Below are 14,618 nucleotides of genomic sequence, written 5' to 3'. Positions count from 1 at the left end.
GGACTCCGTGATTTTTAAGGTCTCTTCCAACCTAGTCATTCTGTGAATTCTGCGAACAAGTGACAAGGGCTGAAGAAGCTCCACCGTACCACCAACTACCAGAAGAAGAAACACGATATGCTCTTTTCACTGATGGCTCCTGTCGCATTGTAGGGATGAACTGGAAGTGGAAAGCAGCCGTATAGAACCCCACACAACAGATTGCACAAGCTACTGAAGGAGAAGGTGGATCAAGTCAACTTGCTGAACTCAAGGCCGTTCAGCTGGCTCTGGACATTGCTGAAAGAGAGAAGTGGCCAAAGATCTACCTTTATACCAATTCATGAATGGTAGCCAATGCTCTGTGGGGTTGACTGGAAAGGTGGAAAAAGGCCAACTGGCAGCGTAGAGGAAAACCAATCTGGGTTGCTGATGAGTGGAAAGACATTGCCACTCGGGTAGAGAAGCTACCTGTGAAAGTCCACCATGTAGATGCCCATGTCCACAAGAGTTGGGCTAGTGAGGAACATCGAAACAATGAGCAGGTAGATGAGCAGAGACAGAGGTGTCAAAATAGATTGGCAACACAAGGGGGAGTTGTTCCTAGCTCAATGGGCTCATGATGCCTCAGGTCATCAGGGCAGAGATGCCACCTATAAGGCACGAGACTGAGGGGTGGATTTAACCATGGACAGTATTTCTCAGTGTTACAGATAAGTAATGTAATAGTTGTCTCTCACAATTAAGAGATTGATATTATATAGATGTAATGTTATTGCAATATGTCATTCCATAGTCCTCTTTTCCTCCCCCCCCCTTGAAATAGCCGTAATAGTCAAGACATTTAGAGGAGGCTGGCTTGTTACCAGGAGGTGCCACAAAACAGCACCTGGCCTCCAATCAAGATGTAAAAAGTCATCTCCACCAATGGATGGCAGAGACAGAGTTGACTGAAAACTTTCAGAAGAGCTAAAGCTATAAAAGGCAGAGTGTCCATTTTGTAGAGGAGCCACGTGTCTAGTAGTGACGGAGGGGGCTCCCAGCACTGTGATTTTTCCTTATTCAGTCCTTTGTTGTCATTTTTGTCAATGTTTAATAAACCTTTTTAAAATTTTAAAAAGCGAGGGATGTTTCTCAGATCAGGTTATCCATGACTGTGAGGCACGTGCATTGATCAAGGAGGCCAAGGGTGTGAAGCCCCTATGGTATGGTGAGCGGTGGTCCAAATATAAGTATGGGGAGGCCTGGCAGATTGACTACATCACACTGCCCTGGACACGCCAAGGCAAGCTCTACGTGCTCACAATGGTAGAAGCCACCACTGGATGGTTGAAGACCTACCCCGTGCCTCACACCACTGGCTGGAATACCATCCTGGGCATGGAAAAGCAAGTCCTGTGGAGGCGTGGTACCCCTGAGAGGTTTGAGTTAGATAACGGGACTCATTTCAAGAATGGCTGTTGCGGTCAGTGTTTATTTCATTAACTTTACTAAGTTAGTTGTTCAATGGTAGATTTTGTTAACCCCCATGTTTTCCAGTTGGTACTTCCCTAAGTTGTGCCCTCCCTTCCAGCTGTTCCTTTAAGATATCCCCTCCCCTTGTTCCAGACTCTTCCCTGCCTATCAAGGCAACCCTGCCCCTTCTGCCCTGCCTGTCAAGGTAACCCTGCCCCTTGTTCTGGAACCTTCCCTTTCACTCACCCTCTGAACCAGTCCCCAACTGAGCCCTCTCTCTTCCCCTTACCCTGATTAGTTGTCATCCAAAAACCATGCCTTAAGTGTTTCCCCATTGTCTTGTTAGTGGGGTCCACGCCCTGGTTTTTGAGACTTTATAATCCTGTGCACAGAGGTGCTCGGGGCTCTCTCTGCCTGTAATCCCTTCAATCTTGGCTCTTCCTGTATTCCTTCCACCTCAATAAACGGGTTGGAACTTCACTGCAAGAGGGTCTTCTCTGCCTTCTTCACCCAGTTCCTGCCACGTTTTCTCAGAGTACTGCTGTAGAGCAGTGAGCTCTAAGGTTCTGCCCTTGGCACTACCCCAGCTAGGTCACTTCCCCACCCTCGCTACTGCACCAAAGAGCTAGCCTAAGCTCTGGTAGACAGTGGCAAATGGCCTTATAAACATCTGGGCGAGAGAACATGGCATTGAGTGGGTGTACTGAGACTGGTACTGGGACTGAGACTGAGACCGAGGTTGGCACCGGGACAAGGATTGCTCCGGGATCGCTCCGAGACCAGCACTGGGACCTGTACCTGGATCGCTCCAGGACTTCCGACTTCACTCCAGGGAGCTTTGGCCGCACCCTAGAGTGGGACTGGGAATGGGAGGGACTGGGAGTGACTGGGAAGGCCCTGGGCAGCGTGGGACCGCCTCAGTTCACATTGTTCCAGTGCAGCTATCTTGGTCCACATGATCCCAGTCTGTATGGTCCTGATCCATATGGTCCCAGTCTGTGCAGTCCCAGTCTGTAGGACCTCAGTCCATAGGATCCCAGGCCACATGATCCCAGTCTGCGTGGTCCTGCATGGCACACACTCCAAGGGTCTGGAATTCCAGGTCCCAGAGAGGAAAAGATGTTCCTGCCCTTGAAGGCAAAGCTCTTAAGAAGGGGCCGAAAGCCAAGTGGAGCAAGATCCTACAGTGACATTTCACTGCCAGCCTTCCTAACTTCACCCATGGTTGTTGCAGCTCCTGCATTGGGAATTAAATCAGGGCAGCTGATGCTTTGGTGGCAGCTTCCCTGGCTCAAGGGAGACACAGAGAGAGAAACAGAGCAGGCAAAGAGAGGCAGGAGAGAAAGGAGGACACAAACACAATCACCTGAGAAGGTGGCACACTGAAAACAGAACTGCAACTGACTGAAAATGAATGGGACAGATATCACTAACTCTGAAAGTTTTATTTACTATCAAATACATCCCACCCACCCAGCCCCACACAATCCTCATCCCACTGTTCCAAATTGGTATCCCACTTCTCCCAATCTCCTTCCAACCTCATCTCACCCTGACGGCTGTGGAATCGAGTACATTTGGTGTGAGACTGAGGTTTTTTGAGGTGGCAACAAGCCATTTTGAGGTGGGATTGAGCCCTTATGGGTTAAAATTCAGTTGTTTTCAGTGGGATTTGAGTGGTTTTGAGGTGACAGATGGACCCCTCTTGGCTTTTGGAGTGCAAAGAGATGAAGAACACTGCCCAAAATCCCCCCAGAATGCACAAATCCTCCAGAATATGTCCCCAAATCCTAAGTTCCCCCTCAAAACCCTGTGAAATGGTGAGACTTCTGACATCTTTGATAAATTTCTTTCTTTTTAACCCTGTTTTAGCTGCTTTTAAGGGATGAAGATGAATCAGAAGAAAGTTAAGGCCAAAACAAAAGGATAACCAGCCAGGTGGCTTCCCAACATGGATCACAGGGAATGTGGGTCACCAGGGCTCTGCCCAACGTGGGTCCTCCAGTGGGGGATGGAGTTGGAGCAGCGCACAGAGCTCTTCCTGCACTCAGGGCACTTGCAGGGCTTCCTTTGCCAGTGACTCCGTTGGTGTTGGGTCAAGGTAGAGCACTGTGAGAAGCTCTTCCCACACTGGGGACACTTGTGGGGCCTCTCCCCAGTGTGGATGTTCTGGTGCTGGATGAGGCTGGAGCTCCAGCTGAAGCCCTTCCCACAATGCCCACACTTATAGGGCTGCTCCCCAGTGTGGATCATCTGGTGCCTGATCAGTGTGGAGCTCCGCATGAAGCTCTTCCCACATTCCCCACACTTGTAGGACGTCTCCCCAGTATGGATGCACCGGTGGATGATGAGGGTGGGTTTGTCCTTGAATCCCTTCCCGCAGTCGGGGCAGCAGAAGGGCCTCTCTTCCATGTGAATCCGATAGTGCAGGAGGAGATTGGAGCTGGTCTGAAACCTCTTCCTGCATTTATCACACTCGTAGGGTCTCTCCCCAGTGTGGATCTTTTGGTGGCCGATCAGGGCGGCCCGCTGCCTGAAGGTCTTTCCACATTCCCTACACTCATACGGCCTCTCCCCGGTGTGAGTCCTCTGGTGCTTTATCAGGTCAGAGCTCCTCCTGAAGCTCTTCCCACATTCCAAGCACTTGTGGGGCTTCTTCCCATCATGAACCTGCTCATGGACCAGCAGCGCCAAGCTCTGGCTTGATCACCGGCTGCCTTCCTGGCTCAGGGTAGGTCTTTCCTCTTCAGATCCCCACAATCTGCGTTTGCAGCCCCTCCTCGTGTGGGATCTCTGGGGCTTTTCCCCCCCGTTGGGTTCCTGTGCTGTGGAGCCACTCAAAACGGCCTCTTCCACGAGGTTCTGCCATGGGGATTTGTCCTCTCTGGTCTCCATCCTCAGCTCCTTGTCTGGGGGAGGAAGGACAAGGAGAGGATGAGATTTGCCTCCGTGCCAGAGGGAAGGGGAAGGAGATCCGCCCAGTGCGTCCCCGGCAGGACGGTGTCATCAGGGGGGTTGTCCTGCAGCCGGGGGCCGTGCTGGCCTGGAAGATGGAGCAAGAGAGAGGGGGAAAGGGGCAGTGACTTCCTCCTCACCTGCCTGGGTGTCCCGGGGCATATTCCTCTTCCTCGCAGCCTCCAAGGGGTTGGGAATGGGAAATCCTGGTTTGGAGAAAACAAGGGATGAGCACGTTGAGTTTGAAGGTCCCTCTGCCCAAGTCCATCTCTGGAAGTCACCTGCCATCTGGGGTCCATAAAACCTCCCGAATACACAGATTCAGCCCTGGAAAAGCCTGCCAGTAGTTCACCGTCCCTGCTCCCTCCCCTTTGGTATTCAGGGTTCCCCCCTGTCCCAGCTGCTGGGCATCACGCTTGTACTCAGGGTCCCCCTGCTCCTCAGTCCCTGCCCTCCCCAGGCTGCTGGAAGTCCCAGGAATCCAAAAAGCTCCCCCCTCTTCGGTGTCCCTGTTTAGGGATGCCGGGGATTTTTGGGGTCCTGGGTTCCCTTCTCCCCTTATTCGCTGCTTTGGGGTGCAGGGACTCCAAGGAGTCCCCCCTTCCCCTTTCCAGGCTGTTGGGGGTCCCGCCAATCACAGTGCTCCCCCCTCTCTGGGCTCCCCACTCTGGGCTCCTGGGGGACGCAGGGCTCTGCACCTCCAGGCTGCCTCTGCTGGCAGCTGCCACCAGGACCCCGCAATGTCCCCCCAAGGGGCCTTTTCCACTCAGCTTTGGAGTTCTTCATTCTCCAAACATCCCCCCCCAAAAAACCAACTGGGAGGAAACGGGAGTGACTGGCTGCATGCTGGGGGTGACTGGAAACAACTGGGCTTATACTGGGATCAACTGGGATCATGCTGGATGTGACTGGGATCATGCTGGCAGTGAGTGCAACTACACTGAGGCTGACTGGGAGTGTTTGTGAGCAAATGGGATGATACCAGAAGGAACTGGGAGTCACTGGGAACATGCTGGAAGGAACTGGGGTAGGTACATTGGGAGATACTGGGAGTGGCTGTAATGAAAGTGAGGGTGAAAGAGAGCAACTGGAACCATGTGGAGCATGATGGGTTCATACTGGCAGTGACTGGAAGCACACTGGGCTCATATTTGGATCATACTGGGATTACTGGGCACATACTGGGAGTATCTGAGAGCGACTGGGAAGACACTCTGTACATCATCCCCCATACTGGGGATAACTGGGAACAACTGGGAGCATGCTGGGAGCAAATGGCATCATACTGGGACTGACTGGGTTGATCTAGGAAACAACTGGAATCATGCTGGAGGCAGCTGGGACCATAGTGGGAGAGATTGGAAGCAACTGGGATTATACTGGGAACATACTAGGAATGCTGGCATGTGACTAGGATCAAACTGGAGCTTACTGGGATCATATTGGGGTTGAAAGGGAGTGATTGGGCTAATACTTTGGGCTACTTGGAGCAACTAAGAGAAACTGGGATCATGCTGCAAGCCAATTGCAGGATCTGGGAATGACTGGATGCATGCTGGAGGCAACTGGGATATTCTGGGCATGACTGGGGGATCATACTGGCATAACTAACACCTTACTGGGGCCACTGGCAGTGCCTGGAAATGATTACAGACATGCTGGGGGCAACTGGGATATTCTGGAAGTGTCTGTAACCATACTGGGGTGACTGGAACCACATTGGGAACGACTGGGACCATGCAGCGGAGAACTGGGACCATGCTGGGGGCAACTGGGAGTGAGTGGGATCATGCTTGGAGGGACTGGGATCATATGGGGAGTGACTGGGACTATAGCAGGGGCAACTGGGTTCAACTGGGACCATACTGGGAGTGTCTGGAACCATAGTGGAGTGATGAAACCACACTGGGAACAGCTAGGCCCATGCTGAGAGCAACTGGGATCACACTAGGAGCCCTGGCATCAGCCTGGGAGGGTCAAGGAGCAACTGGGATTAAACTGCAAGGGACTGGGATCATACTGAAGTGCCTACAATCATACTGGGATTATAGTGCGTGTGAATGGAATCTGACTGGGGGTTACTGGTAGCTACGGGGACCATGTTGGGAGGACCATGTGGACATATTGGGAGCAACTGGGATTGGCTGAGAGGTACTGGAACCATGCTGAGAGGACTGAGACTACAACTGGGGCAACTGGGATCAGGCTGACGGCAACTAGGTGTTACTTGGAAAGACTGCAATCATTCCGAGGTAACTAGAAGCTTACTGGGGCAACTGGGATATAGGGGGAGTGTCTGTAACCATACTGGGGAGACTGGAACCACACTGGGAACAGCCTGGATCATGCTGGGGACAATTCAGACCATGCCTGGGGCAACTGGGTATGACTGGGACGCTGGTGGAAGGGACTGGGACTATTTTAGGGTTAACTGGGATCATAACAGGAGGAACTGGGAACAACTGGAAGTCTGCTGGGGGCAACTGTGATCATACTTGAATCACACTGGAAGCAGCTGGGCCCATGCTTGGTTAGACTGGGATCACACTGAGGGTGACTGGAATCATGCTGGGTTTGACTGGAAGTGGCTGTGAGCAACTGGAATTGTGCTGAAAGCAATTGGGAGAAAGTGGGAGTGGCTGGGAGAATTCTGGGGGTTACTGGGATTAACTGGGAGAGACAGGGAGTCACTGGGATTATACTGGAGGCTACTGGGGTCAAGCTGGCATTGACAGGGAGCAATTACAGAACTTCACTATCCATACCTAAAGTTGCAGTGATGTATAGCCCACAGAGAAGGGCTGTAGATATTTTTTTCTCATTCATCTCATTAAGGACTGGTGTAGCCTATTTCCTGTTTATGAGGGAATGAGCAACACTTTTCCTCTGCTCCAATGCTCTCCAGTTGTATTAATAACCCTTTGTGCCTAGCAAAATTCATCTAAGGTTGCAAGACAAATCAAACTGCACGCATGTGATCTCAAGTAGTCAATTAAGTACAATTTTGTGAATTTAAAGGCTTTAGAAAACATAGAGGCACAAAAAAAAAATAAACTTAGTATCAGACAAATCCCTATTTGCTTGACACTTAAAATTTACAAAAAGCATGAGTCAATGCAATAAGCGGGCTGTATCTGCATGCTGCCATCACAGGGAAGATGTTCTCCAGCCAACTCACTCCCCAAGACCAGTGTGCAGTTAATGAGATGGGCTGCCCCCAGATCTCTACTGAGTTCCCTCAGCTGGCGGTGCGTACAGGGGCTTGCAGCTCCCTGCAGCAGATGGCTAGGGCGTGGGTAACCCAGCAGCAGCACAGTACAAGAAACCGAGGCAAAGGAATAGAGAAGGGTCACTTGTTTGAGTTCCAAGGAAGTTTTATTTCCCCAGAGGATTCAGGGACAAATGACGATAATAGGGGGCAAAAAGCTGCATTTAAGGAGAGGTGGGAATAAGGGAAGGACACAACCTTTTATCAATAGGAAGGCATTAGGGGAGGAGTGCAGGGAAAGGGTGATCCAATAGAAGTCAACAAGGGGTAGGAGCAAGTCCTGTACCTCAGTCTTGCTTCGAGGACAGGATGAAGGACAGAGATCTTTCCAGAAGGGAACAAAGGAGATAGAAAGAGATTGACAGGTGGACTGACACACACATGGTGGAAGAATCTTGGGGTAAAAAACGCAGGATGGAACCATGAGGGAAGACAAAAGACAAAGTGTACAAGCACATCACATGTCCCCGATCTTGCCCTGAAACTTTTATTTGATGCACTTTCCAAGGACACTCTTCTTTCCTAGCCAACCTGCAAACTACAGTCAGATGGTTGTGCTCTCTGACAACTCCAGCCCAGCTCCTGGTACCAGCGAACACATTCCAGCCTGACGAAGGCAAAAAACCCTGAGAGATGAAACAGTGCATAGCTGTAGCACAGATGCTGAAAAGTGGAAAAGCTGACAAGCTTCGCTCAGCTTCAGTAGTGTGCAATTCACAGAAGACGATAAAGGAAGCAACACTGCATCGGGCTTTTGTGTGCAGTAAATGGAATTGCAAAAATCCAGCAGCTGCTCATTCACAAGCACACTCAGCTATCTATGTTCCTGCTTCTTGGAAAACTCACCGCTGCCCTTCTTTTCTTCAGCTGCCATTGCGTTCTCGGCATCTTGGAGACTCTGGGGACGAGCAAGAAATTCCAAGGAAGGCTGCATCAGGTCAGAGTATATACACAGGAAAGTTGTCCTGGAACACCTCCCATACGCATGCCAAAGTGAATTCAACAGGCATGAGAGTGGCAGCCATGGTCCTCTAGCAGTCTGAAGGCTGCGCACACAAGCCCGATTCTTTGCGGCTTCATTCTTCGCCTCATGCAAGCTACCGCTCCCGCTATCTCCCAGAGGCGAAGAAGCGGCTACTTCGTGCACAGATCACTGGAGCGGCAGTGGTACGCTCCGGAGCGCCACTTCTGCCAAAAGACGCCTGAGACCAGTACTGACCTTCGGAGGGATCCGGGACCCAGTATTTTCAGTCTCTAGTCATCTCCATCTTAGCTAAAAGCTTTTCTACTACGTCTTGCAAATTGAAAGTGTAGCAGCACAGCGCAATAACCCTGATCTTGCCCTGAAATTTTATTTACTACACATTACAAGGACACTGCTCTTTCTTTGGCAAGCTGCAAAGTGCTCTCAGAGGGCCGCGCTCTCTTCCTGCTCCTGCCCAGCTCCGTGGACCCGCCCGTACATCCCAGCCTGGAGAGGACAAAAAACTCCAATATAAGTGACAGTGCATGGGTGTAGCACAGATGCTGAAAAGCGGCAAAGCTGAATAGCTGCGCTCAGCTTCAGTAGTTGGCAATTAACAGAAGGCGAAGAACGAAGCAACAGTGCGTTGGGCGTTTGTGCGCAGAGAAGGGAATTGCAAAAATCCAGCAGCTGCTCATTCAGGAGCACACTCAGCTATCTACGTTCCTGCTTCTTGGAAAACTCACCGCTGCCCTTCTTTTCTGCAGATGCCATTGCGTTCTTGGCATCTCGGAGACTCAGGTGACGAACAAGAATTTCCAAGGAAGGCAGCATCAGGTCTGAGCAAAAACACAGTAAAGTTGCCATGGAACGCCTTCCATATGCATGCTAACATGGATTCAACAGGCAGGAGAGTGGCAGCCACCGTCCTCTAGCAGTCTGAAGGCTGCACTCACAAACCTAGTTCTTTGCAACTTTGTTGTTTGCCGCTTGCAAGCTACGGCGCTCTCTGTATCACGGAGGCGAAGAAGCAGCTTCAACGTGCACAGATCACTGGAGTGGCAGCAGTACGGTCTGGAGCACTGCTTCTGCCAAAAGACGCCCAGGACCGGCACTTAGCTTCGGACAGCTCCGGAGCCCAATATTCTCGGTCTCTAGTCATCTACATCTTAGCGAAAAACTTTTCCAATACGTCTCGCAAGGAGGAAGTGTACCAGCACAGCACACTTACCCTGATCTTGCCCTGAAACTTTTATTTGCTGCACATTCCAAGGACACTGCTCAGTTTTGGCAACCTGCAAACTGCTGTCAGATGGCCATGCTCTCTGCCCACTCCTGTCCAGCTCATTGAACCAGTGCACACTTTCCAGCCTGATGAAGGCAAAAAACCATGAGAGATGTGAGAGTCCATAGGTGTAGCACAGATGCTGAAAAGCAGCAAAGCTGAATAGCCATGCTCAGCTTCAGTAGTTGGCAATTCACAGAAGGCAAAGAATGAAGCAACAGTGCATCGGGCTTTTGTGCTCAGTGAAGGGAATTGCAAAAATCCAGCAGCTGCTCATTCAGAAGCACAGTCAGCTATCTATGTTCCTGCGTCTTGGAAAAGTCAACGCTGCCCTTCTTTTCTTCAGCTGCCATTGTGTTCTCTGCATCTCGGAGACTCAGGTGACGAACAAGAATTTCCAAGGAAGGCAGCATCAGGTCTGAACAAAAACACAGGAAAGTTGCCTGGGAACTATTTCTATGTGCATGCTAACATGAATTCAACAGGCAGGAGAGTGGCAGCCACTGACCTCTGACAGTTTGAAGGCTGCGCACATAAACCCAGTTCTTTGCGACTTTGTTCTTAGCCGCTTGCAAGCTACGGCGTTCTCTGTGTCCCGGAGGCGAGAAAGCGGCTACTTCGCACAAAGACCTGTGGAGCGTCAGCGGTACGCTCTGGCGGGCTGCTTCTGCTGAATGAGGCCCGGGACTGGCACTTACATTTGGACAGCTCCGGAGCCCCATATTCTGCCTCTCTAGTCATCTACATCTTAGCGAAAAGCTTTTTCACTACATTTTGCAAGGAGAAATTCTACCAGCACAGCGCACTTTCCCCGATTTGCCAACATATTTGGTTTGGTGCACATTCCAAGGACACTGCTCTTTCCTAGGCAACCTGCAAACTGGTGTCAGATGGCAGTGCTCTCTGCCAGCTCCTGCCAAGATCTTCATTGCAGCTGGCATATTCCAGCCTGGCGAAGGCAAAAAACCTTGAGAGATGTTGCAGTGCATATGTGGAGCACAGATGCTGAAAAGCAGCAAAGCTGAATAGCCTCGCTCAGCTTCAGTAGTGTGCAATTCACAGAAGGCGAAAAACAAAACAGCAGAGCACCAGGCTGCTCTGCGCAGTTAAGGCAATTGCAAAAAATTTAGCAGCTGCTCATTCACAAGCACAGTCAGCTGCCTATGCCCTTGTTTCTTGACAAACTCACCGCTGCCCTTTTTTTCTGCGGCTGCCATCGTGTTCTCTGCGTCTCGGAGCCTCTGGGGACAAGCAAGAATTTCCAAGGAGGGACACATCAGGACTAAGTAAAAACCCAGGAAAGTTTTCCTGGAACGCCTTCCATTTGCATGCCAAGAGTGAATTCAACAGGCAGGAAAGCGGCAGCCACCGTCCTCCAGCAGGCTGCAGGCTTTGCACACAAGCCTGCTTCTTTGCAGCTTCATTCTTCGCCTCTTCCAAGCTACCGCAATCTCTGGCTCCTGGAGGTGAAGAAGCGGCTAATTCGCGCACAGATCATTAGAGCGGCAGCGGTGCGCTCCGGCGCGCTGCTTCTGCCGAAAGACACCGGGAACTGGCACTTACATTCGGACAGCTCCGGAGCCCCGTCTTCTGCCTCTCTAGTCATCTACATCTTAGTGAAAAGCTTTTCCACTACATTTCGCTATGAGAAACTGTGCCCTCACAGCACACTTGTCCCGACCTTGCCCCTATTTTGTAGGGTCTTGTGATTTTGTCACTGATTAAATAATACATAAGCGTCTCAGGTAAGTTGCAGGATATCTCTCCTTGTCACTGCTTCTTTTTGTTTTCTTACTGTTTTAGATCTTTACTTGTGTTCCTTCCCACACTCTGTGTAGGCAATTTCTTTTTTTCTTTCTTATTTGGCTTTACTGATCTTTCTTTGAATTGGATGCTTTTTAATTAAGTCACGTGCAGTTAAATAATTGTGACAGCAAGAGTGCTAAATACAGAAAACTTACCTATTTTTGGGCTTTTAGTCCCTGAAAATATAAAAGCTCTGCCTTGAAATCTTCCTATGTGAAGAATATCTTGTAAAATATCTCTGTGCACGTAGTTTGCACACATTTAATGCTAGAGTCATTGCTTTGGCAAATTTTGCAGAAGTGCAGCATTGTGTGTTTTGCAGCTTCTAGGGAGGCGTCTCTAGGCCTTGAGAGTGGGCTTTGTCTCACCTAACTTTAGACATCTGAAATGCATCTAGCTATCCTAAATAGTCAATAGAAATAGAAATACCTGCACAGAACAGGAGGTGAGATTCATCTTCCCATGTGTCTTTCAAAGGAGTATCTATGTGTGAAACAGATTCTAGTCAGAATTGTGCTCAGTACAGTCAATAAAGTTGAGAGAGTTGATAATTTTATTCTGTAGTATATATCCAGTGCCTACCAATCTTCTCAATTATTCCAATCCTTGAGTTGAATCGCAGCTGAAAAAAGTTTTCTCCAGGTGACCTTTACCAAAAGAATCAATGTTAGGTGGAATGAATCAATTCCTTTTCTGTCCATTTAATAGAAAGGGATCCTAAAGATGAAATACATTTGCTTAGATGAGAGAAATCATACTCTTTGTCGATGGCATGAATTGCCCAGTATTGAAAGCAGAAAGAAGCAAAAAAGCAAGCCAATAAATGTGCAATGCAGTCAGCAGAACTTCAAGCAAAGCAGTAAAAAAATATTTGCTTGATATGTAAGATGAATCTGAGATCTACATCTAGAGTCCTTGATGATGTTTTTCATTCACATTTAAAATACGAAAGAGGATAAAATGATGATATAAAAAATTCATGGCTTTTAGTTAGAGTATTTCTTTAGAGACATGTACCCTGTGAAAACATGTTTAGCCACCTATTAGATTCCCATCAGCAATTTTTGCATTTTTAATAGCCTTTACATTCTATAATTTAGTACTTCCTGGATCATTTTGGGGTTTTTTGCTAATATTTGCATAAGCTTTTTTTTTTTTGGAACACTGGGAAAAAATTTCAGAAATGGTTCAATTGGCTGCTCTGTCATTTAATATTAGAAAGCATTTCTGGTGTTGTTTCTAGAAGAAAAATGCACTAAATCAAAGAGTATTCCAATTATACTTCTCCCTTTTTTTTCCCACCATCGATCAAAGACAATTTTCTATTCTTTCCAGAATCCCAGAACACACTCCTAATTTCTCAAACAGAGCTTCTCATCAGACTTTTAAGAGCAACATGCTCCTATGTTTATTTCTGCCATCTTGCTTGAAGGGCACTTACCCCACTATTAGAATCTAGACTCGGGAAAAAAAAAAGCATCTCCTCATCTACCATCTAGTTCTTTTTCCTGGTGAATTAATTTGTTGCTCTGATACTCTGATATTGATTGTTACAGATTTTGGTTTCCAGTCTTCGTCAGAAAAGTCAAAATATTTAGGACAAAAAATGCCACATTGACAAAGCAATGGAAAGAATTCTGCTGGAAATAAATAGTTAGTCCCAAGTATCTAGAAACAAAGGTGTACAATTACTTGGTTACATCTGAAGAGTTGTTTCATGTTGCATTCTAGGCATGAACTTCTATAAAAACTGCTGTACATTTTATGTACTTCCCAAATTGAAACCTATCTCCTGATTGGGTTAATTAACATTAAAAGTAAGAAACAGATCTTGTGTTAGAAACAATAGCAAACCAAGGAAAAAACCCCCAAAACCACAAACCCCAAAAAACAAAACCTAAAAGCTCAAACTCCCAAACTACCAAAGAAGCAGTTTCTTTGGTTGCCACTTTTTCACTTCTCTTCCACAATGTAAAGGTAGCTCTTGGCAGTTTAAGGAGTTGAAAGTATCCAAATCTATTTGAAACCATATTGCTTCTGAAAATATTTTGGCCTGAATATTGATTCTAATATGATTTTTTTCTTCTAAGTAAGTAGCAGTGCTTTCTTCTATGAGTTATAATTGAAAATATTATTTGTCATTGTTTCTATGGTTTTAAACAACTTAAGATGGTTTGGTTACAGGAATAAAATACTCATTTTTATTGATGCATATATAAATGGGTCTGTACATGATTGTACAAATCAGGCCTGTTTCTTTTCATTAGTTGAGTTTATTTAATAGACTTTTCCTATGCTCCAAATTTCACTGGTATGTTTTGACAATCACTTTTAAACCATATTGCTGAAGAAGCAAGCCTCCCAATCAATTCCTAACCATTGAAAAGTGGATTTTCATTGAGTCTAAATACCCAAGATTAAAGAACCACATTTCCCCCCTGAAAGTCAAGTTTTAAAAGGGTAAAAGAAGGACATTAAGGAGAACAATATTTATTCTAGATCATTCATAAGATCTAGTGGATGTTGTGATAGACGACTTGCCTGTTTCTGATGAAAACCTTTTAGATTTTGCAAAGGAGAAGGGAAGAAGGATAGTGGGAAAACCACTTCCTTACCTTGAAGCAATTGATAGGCAAGTTCCTTTAGTCACTACTTAGTGCCTCTGCAGTCTGTAACATAAATTCTCCATATTCTAAAAGAAATATTTAGAAGAAATAGAAAGATCTGGAGATGGTAATTTCAATATGTGTGTTCTTAGTCACTATTTAAATTAAGTTTAAAATGAGCTTCCCGCTCAATCGATTTCTGCCAGATGTGGGCAAAGAATTGTAGGGACATGTAGCAGCCCAGCCTCTGCTCTGTTCTTTTCAGTTATCAGCCTTTGAAGAAATTGTCATTTCTAGCTG

General features: G+C 47.6%; 1 protein-coding gene and 1 long non-coding RNA gene across 2 annotated transcripts; both read right to left on the bottom strand.

Annotated features, from left to right (window-relative positions):
* Positions 1–2,860: 2,860 nt before the first annotated feature.
* On the bottom strand, positions 2,861–4,140 carry LOC137465620 (zinc finger protein 3-like; the record flags this gene model as incomplete). Its single annotated transcript, XM_068177700.1, has 1 exon — positions 2,861–4,140. A coding segment is annotated over one exon (750 nt), but the record flags the coding sequence as incomplete, so codon positions are not given.
* A 102-nt stretch (positions 4,141–4,242) lies between these two features.
* On the bottom strand, positions 4,243–4,713 carry LOC137465626 (uncharacterized). The gene is made up of 2 exons (XR_010994735.1): positions 4,530–4,713; positions 4,243–4,343 (listed from the first exon to the last, which is right to left on the bottom strand). It is a non-coding gene; the product is annotated as an uncharacterized lncRNA (long non-coding RNA).
* Between the last annotated feature and the right edge of the window lie 9,905 nt (positions 4,714–14,618).

The sequence above is a fragment of the Anomalospiza imberbis genome (assembly GCF_031753505.1).
Source record: "Anomalospiza imberbis isolate Cuckoo-Finch-1a 21T00152 chromosome W unlocalized genomic scaffold, ASM3175350v1 scaffold_73, whole genome shotgun sequence".
Taxonomy (NCBI): domain Eukaryota; kingdom Metazoa; phylum Chordata; class Aves; order Passeriformes; family Viduidae; genus Anomalospiza; species Anomalospiza imberbis.
This window is presented reverse-complemented; position numbering and strand designations above follow the sequence as displayed.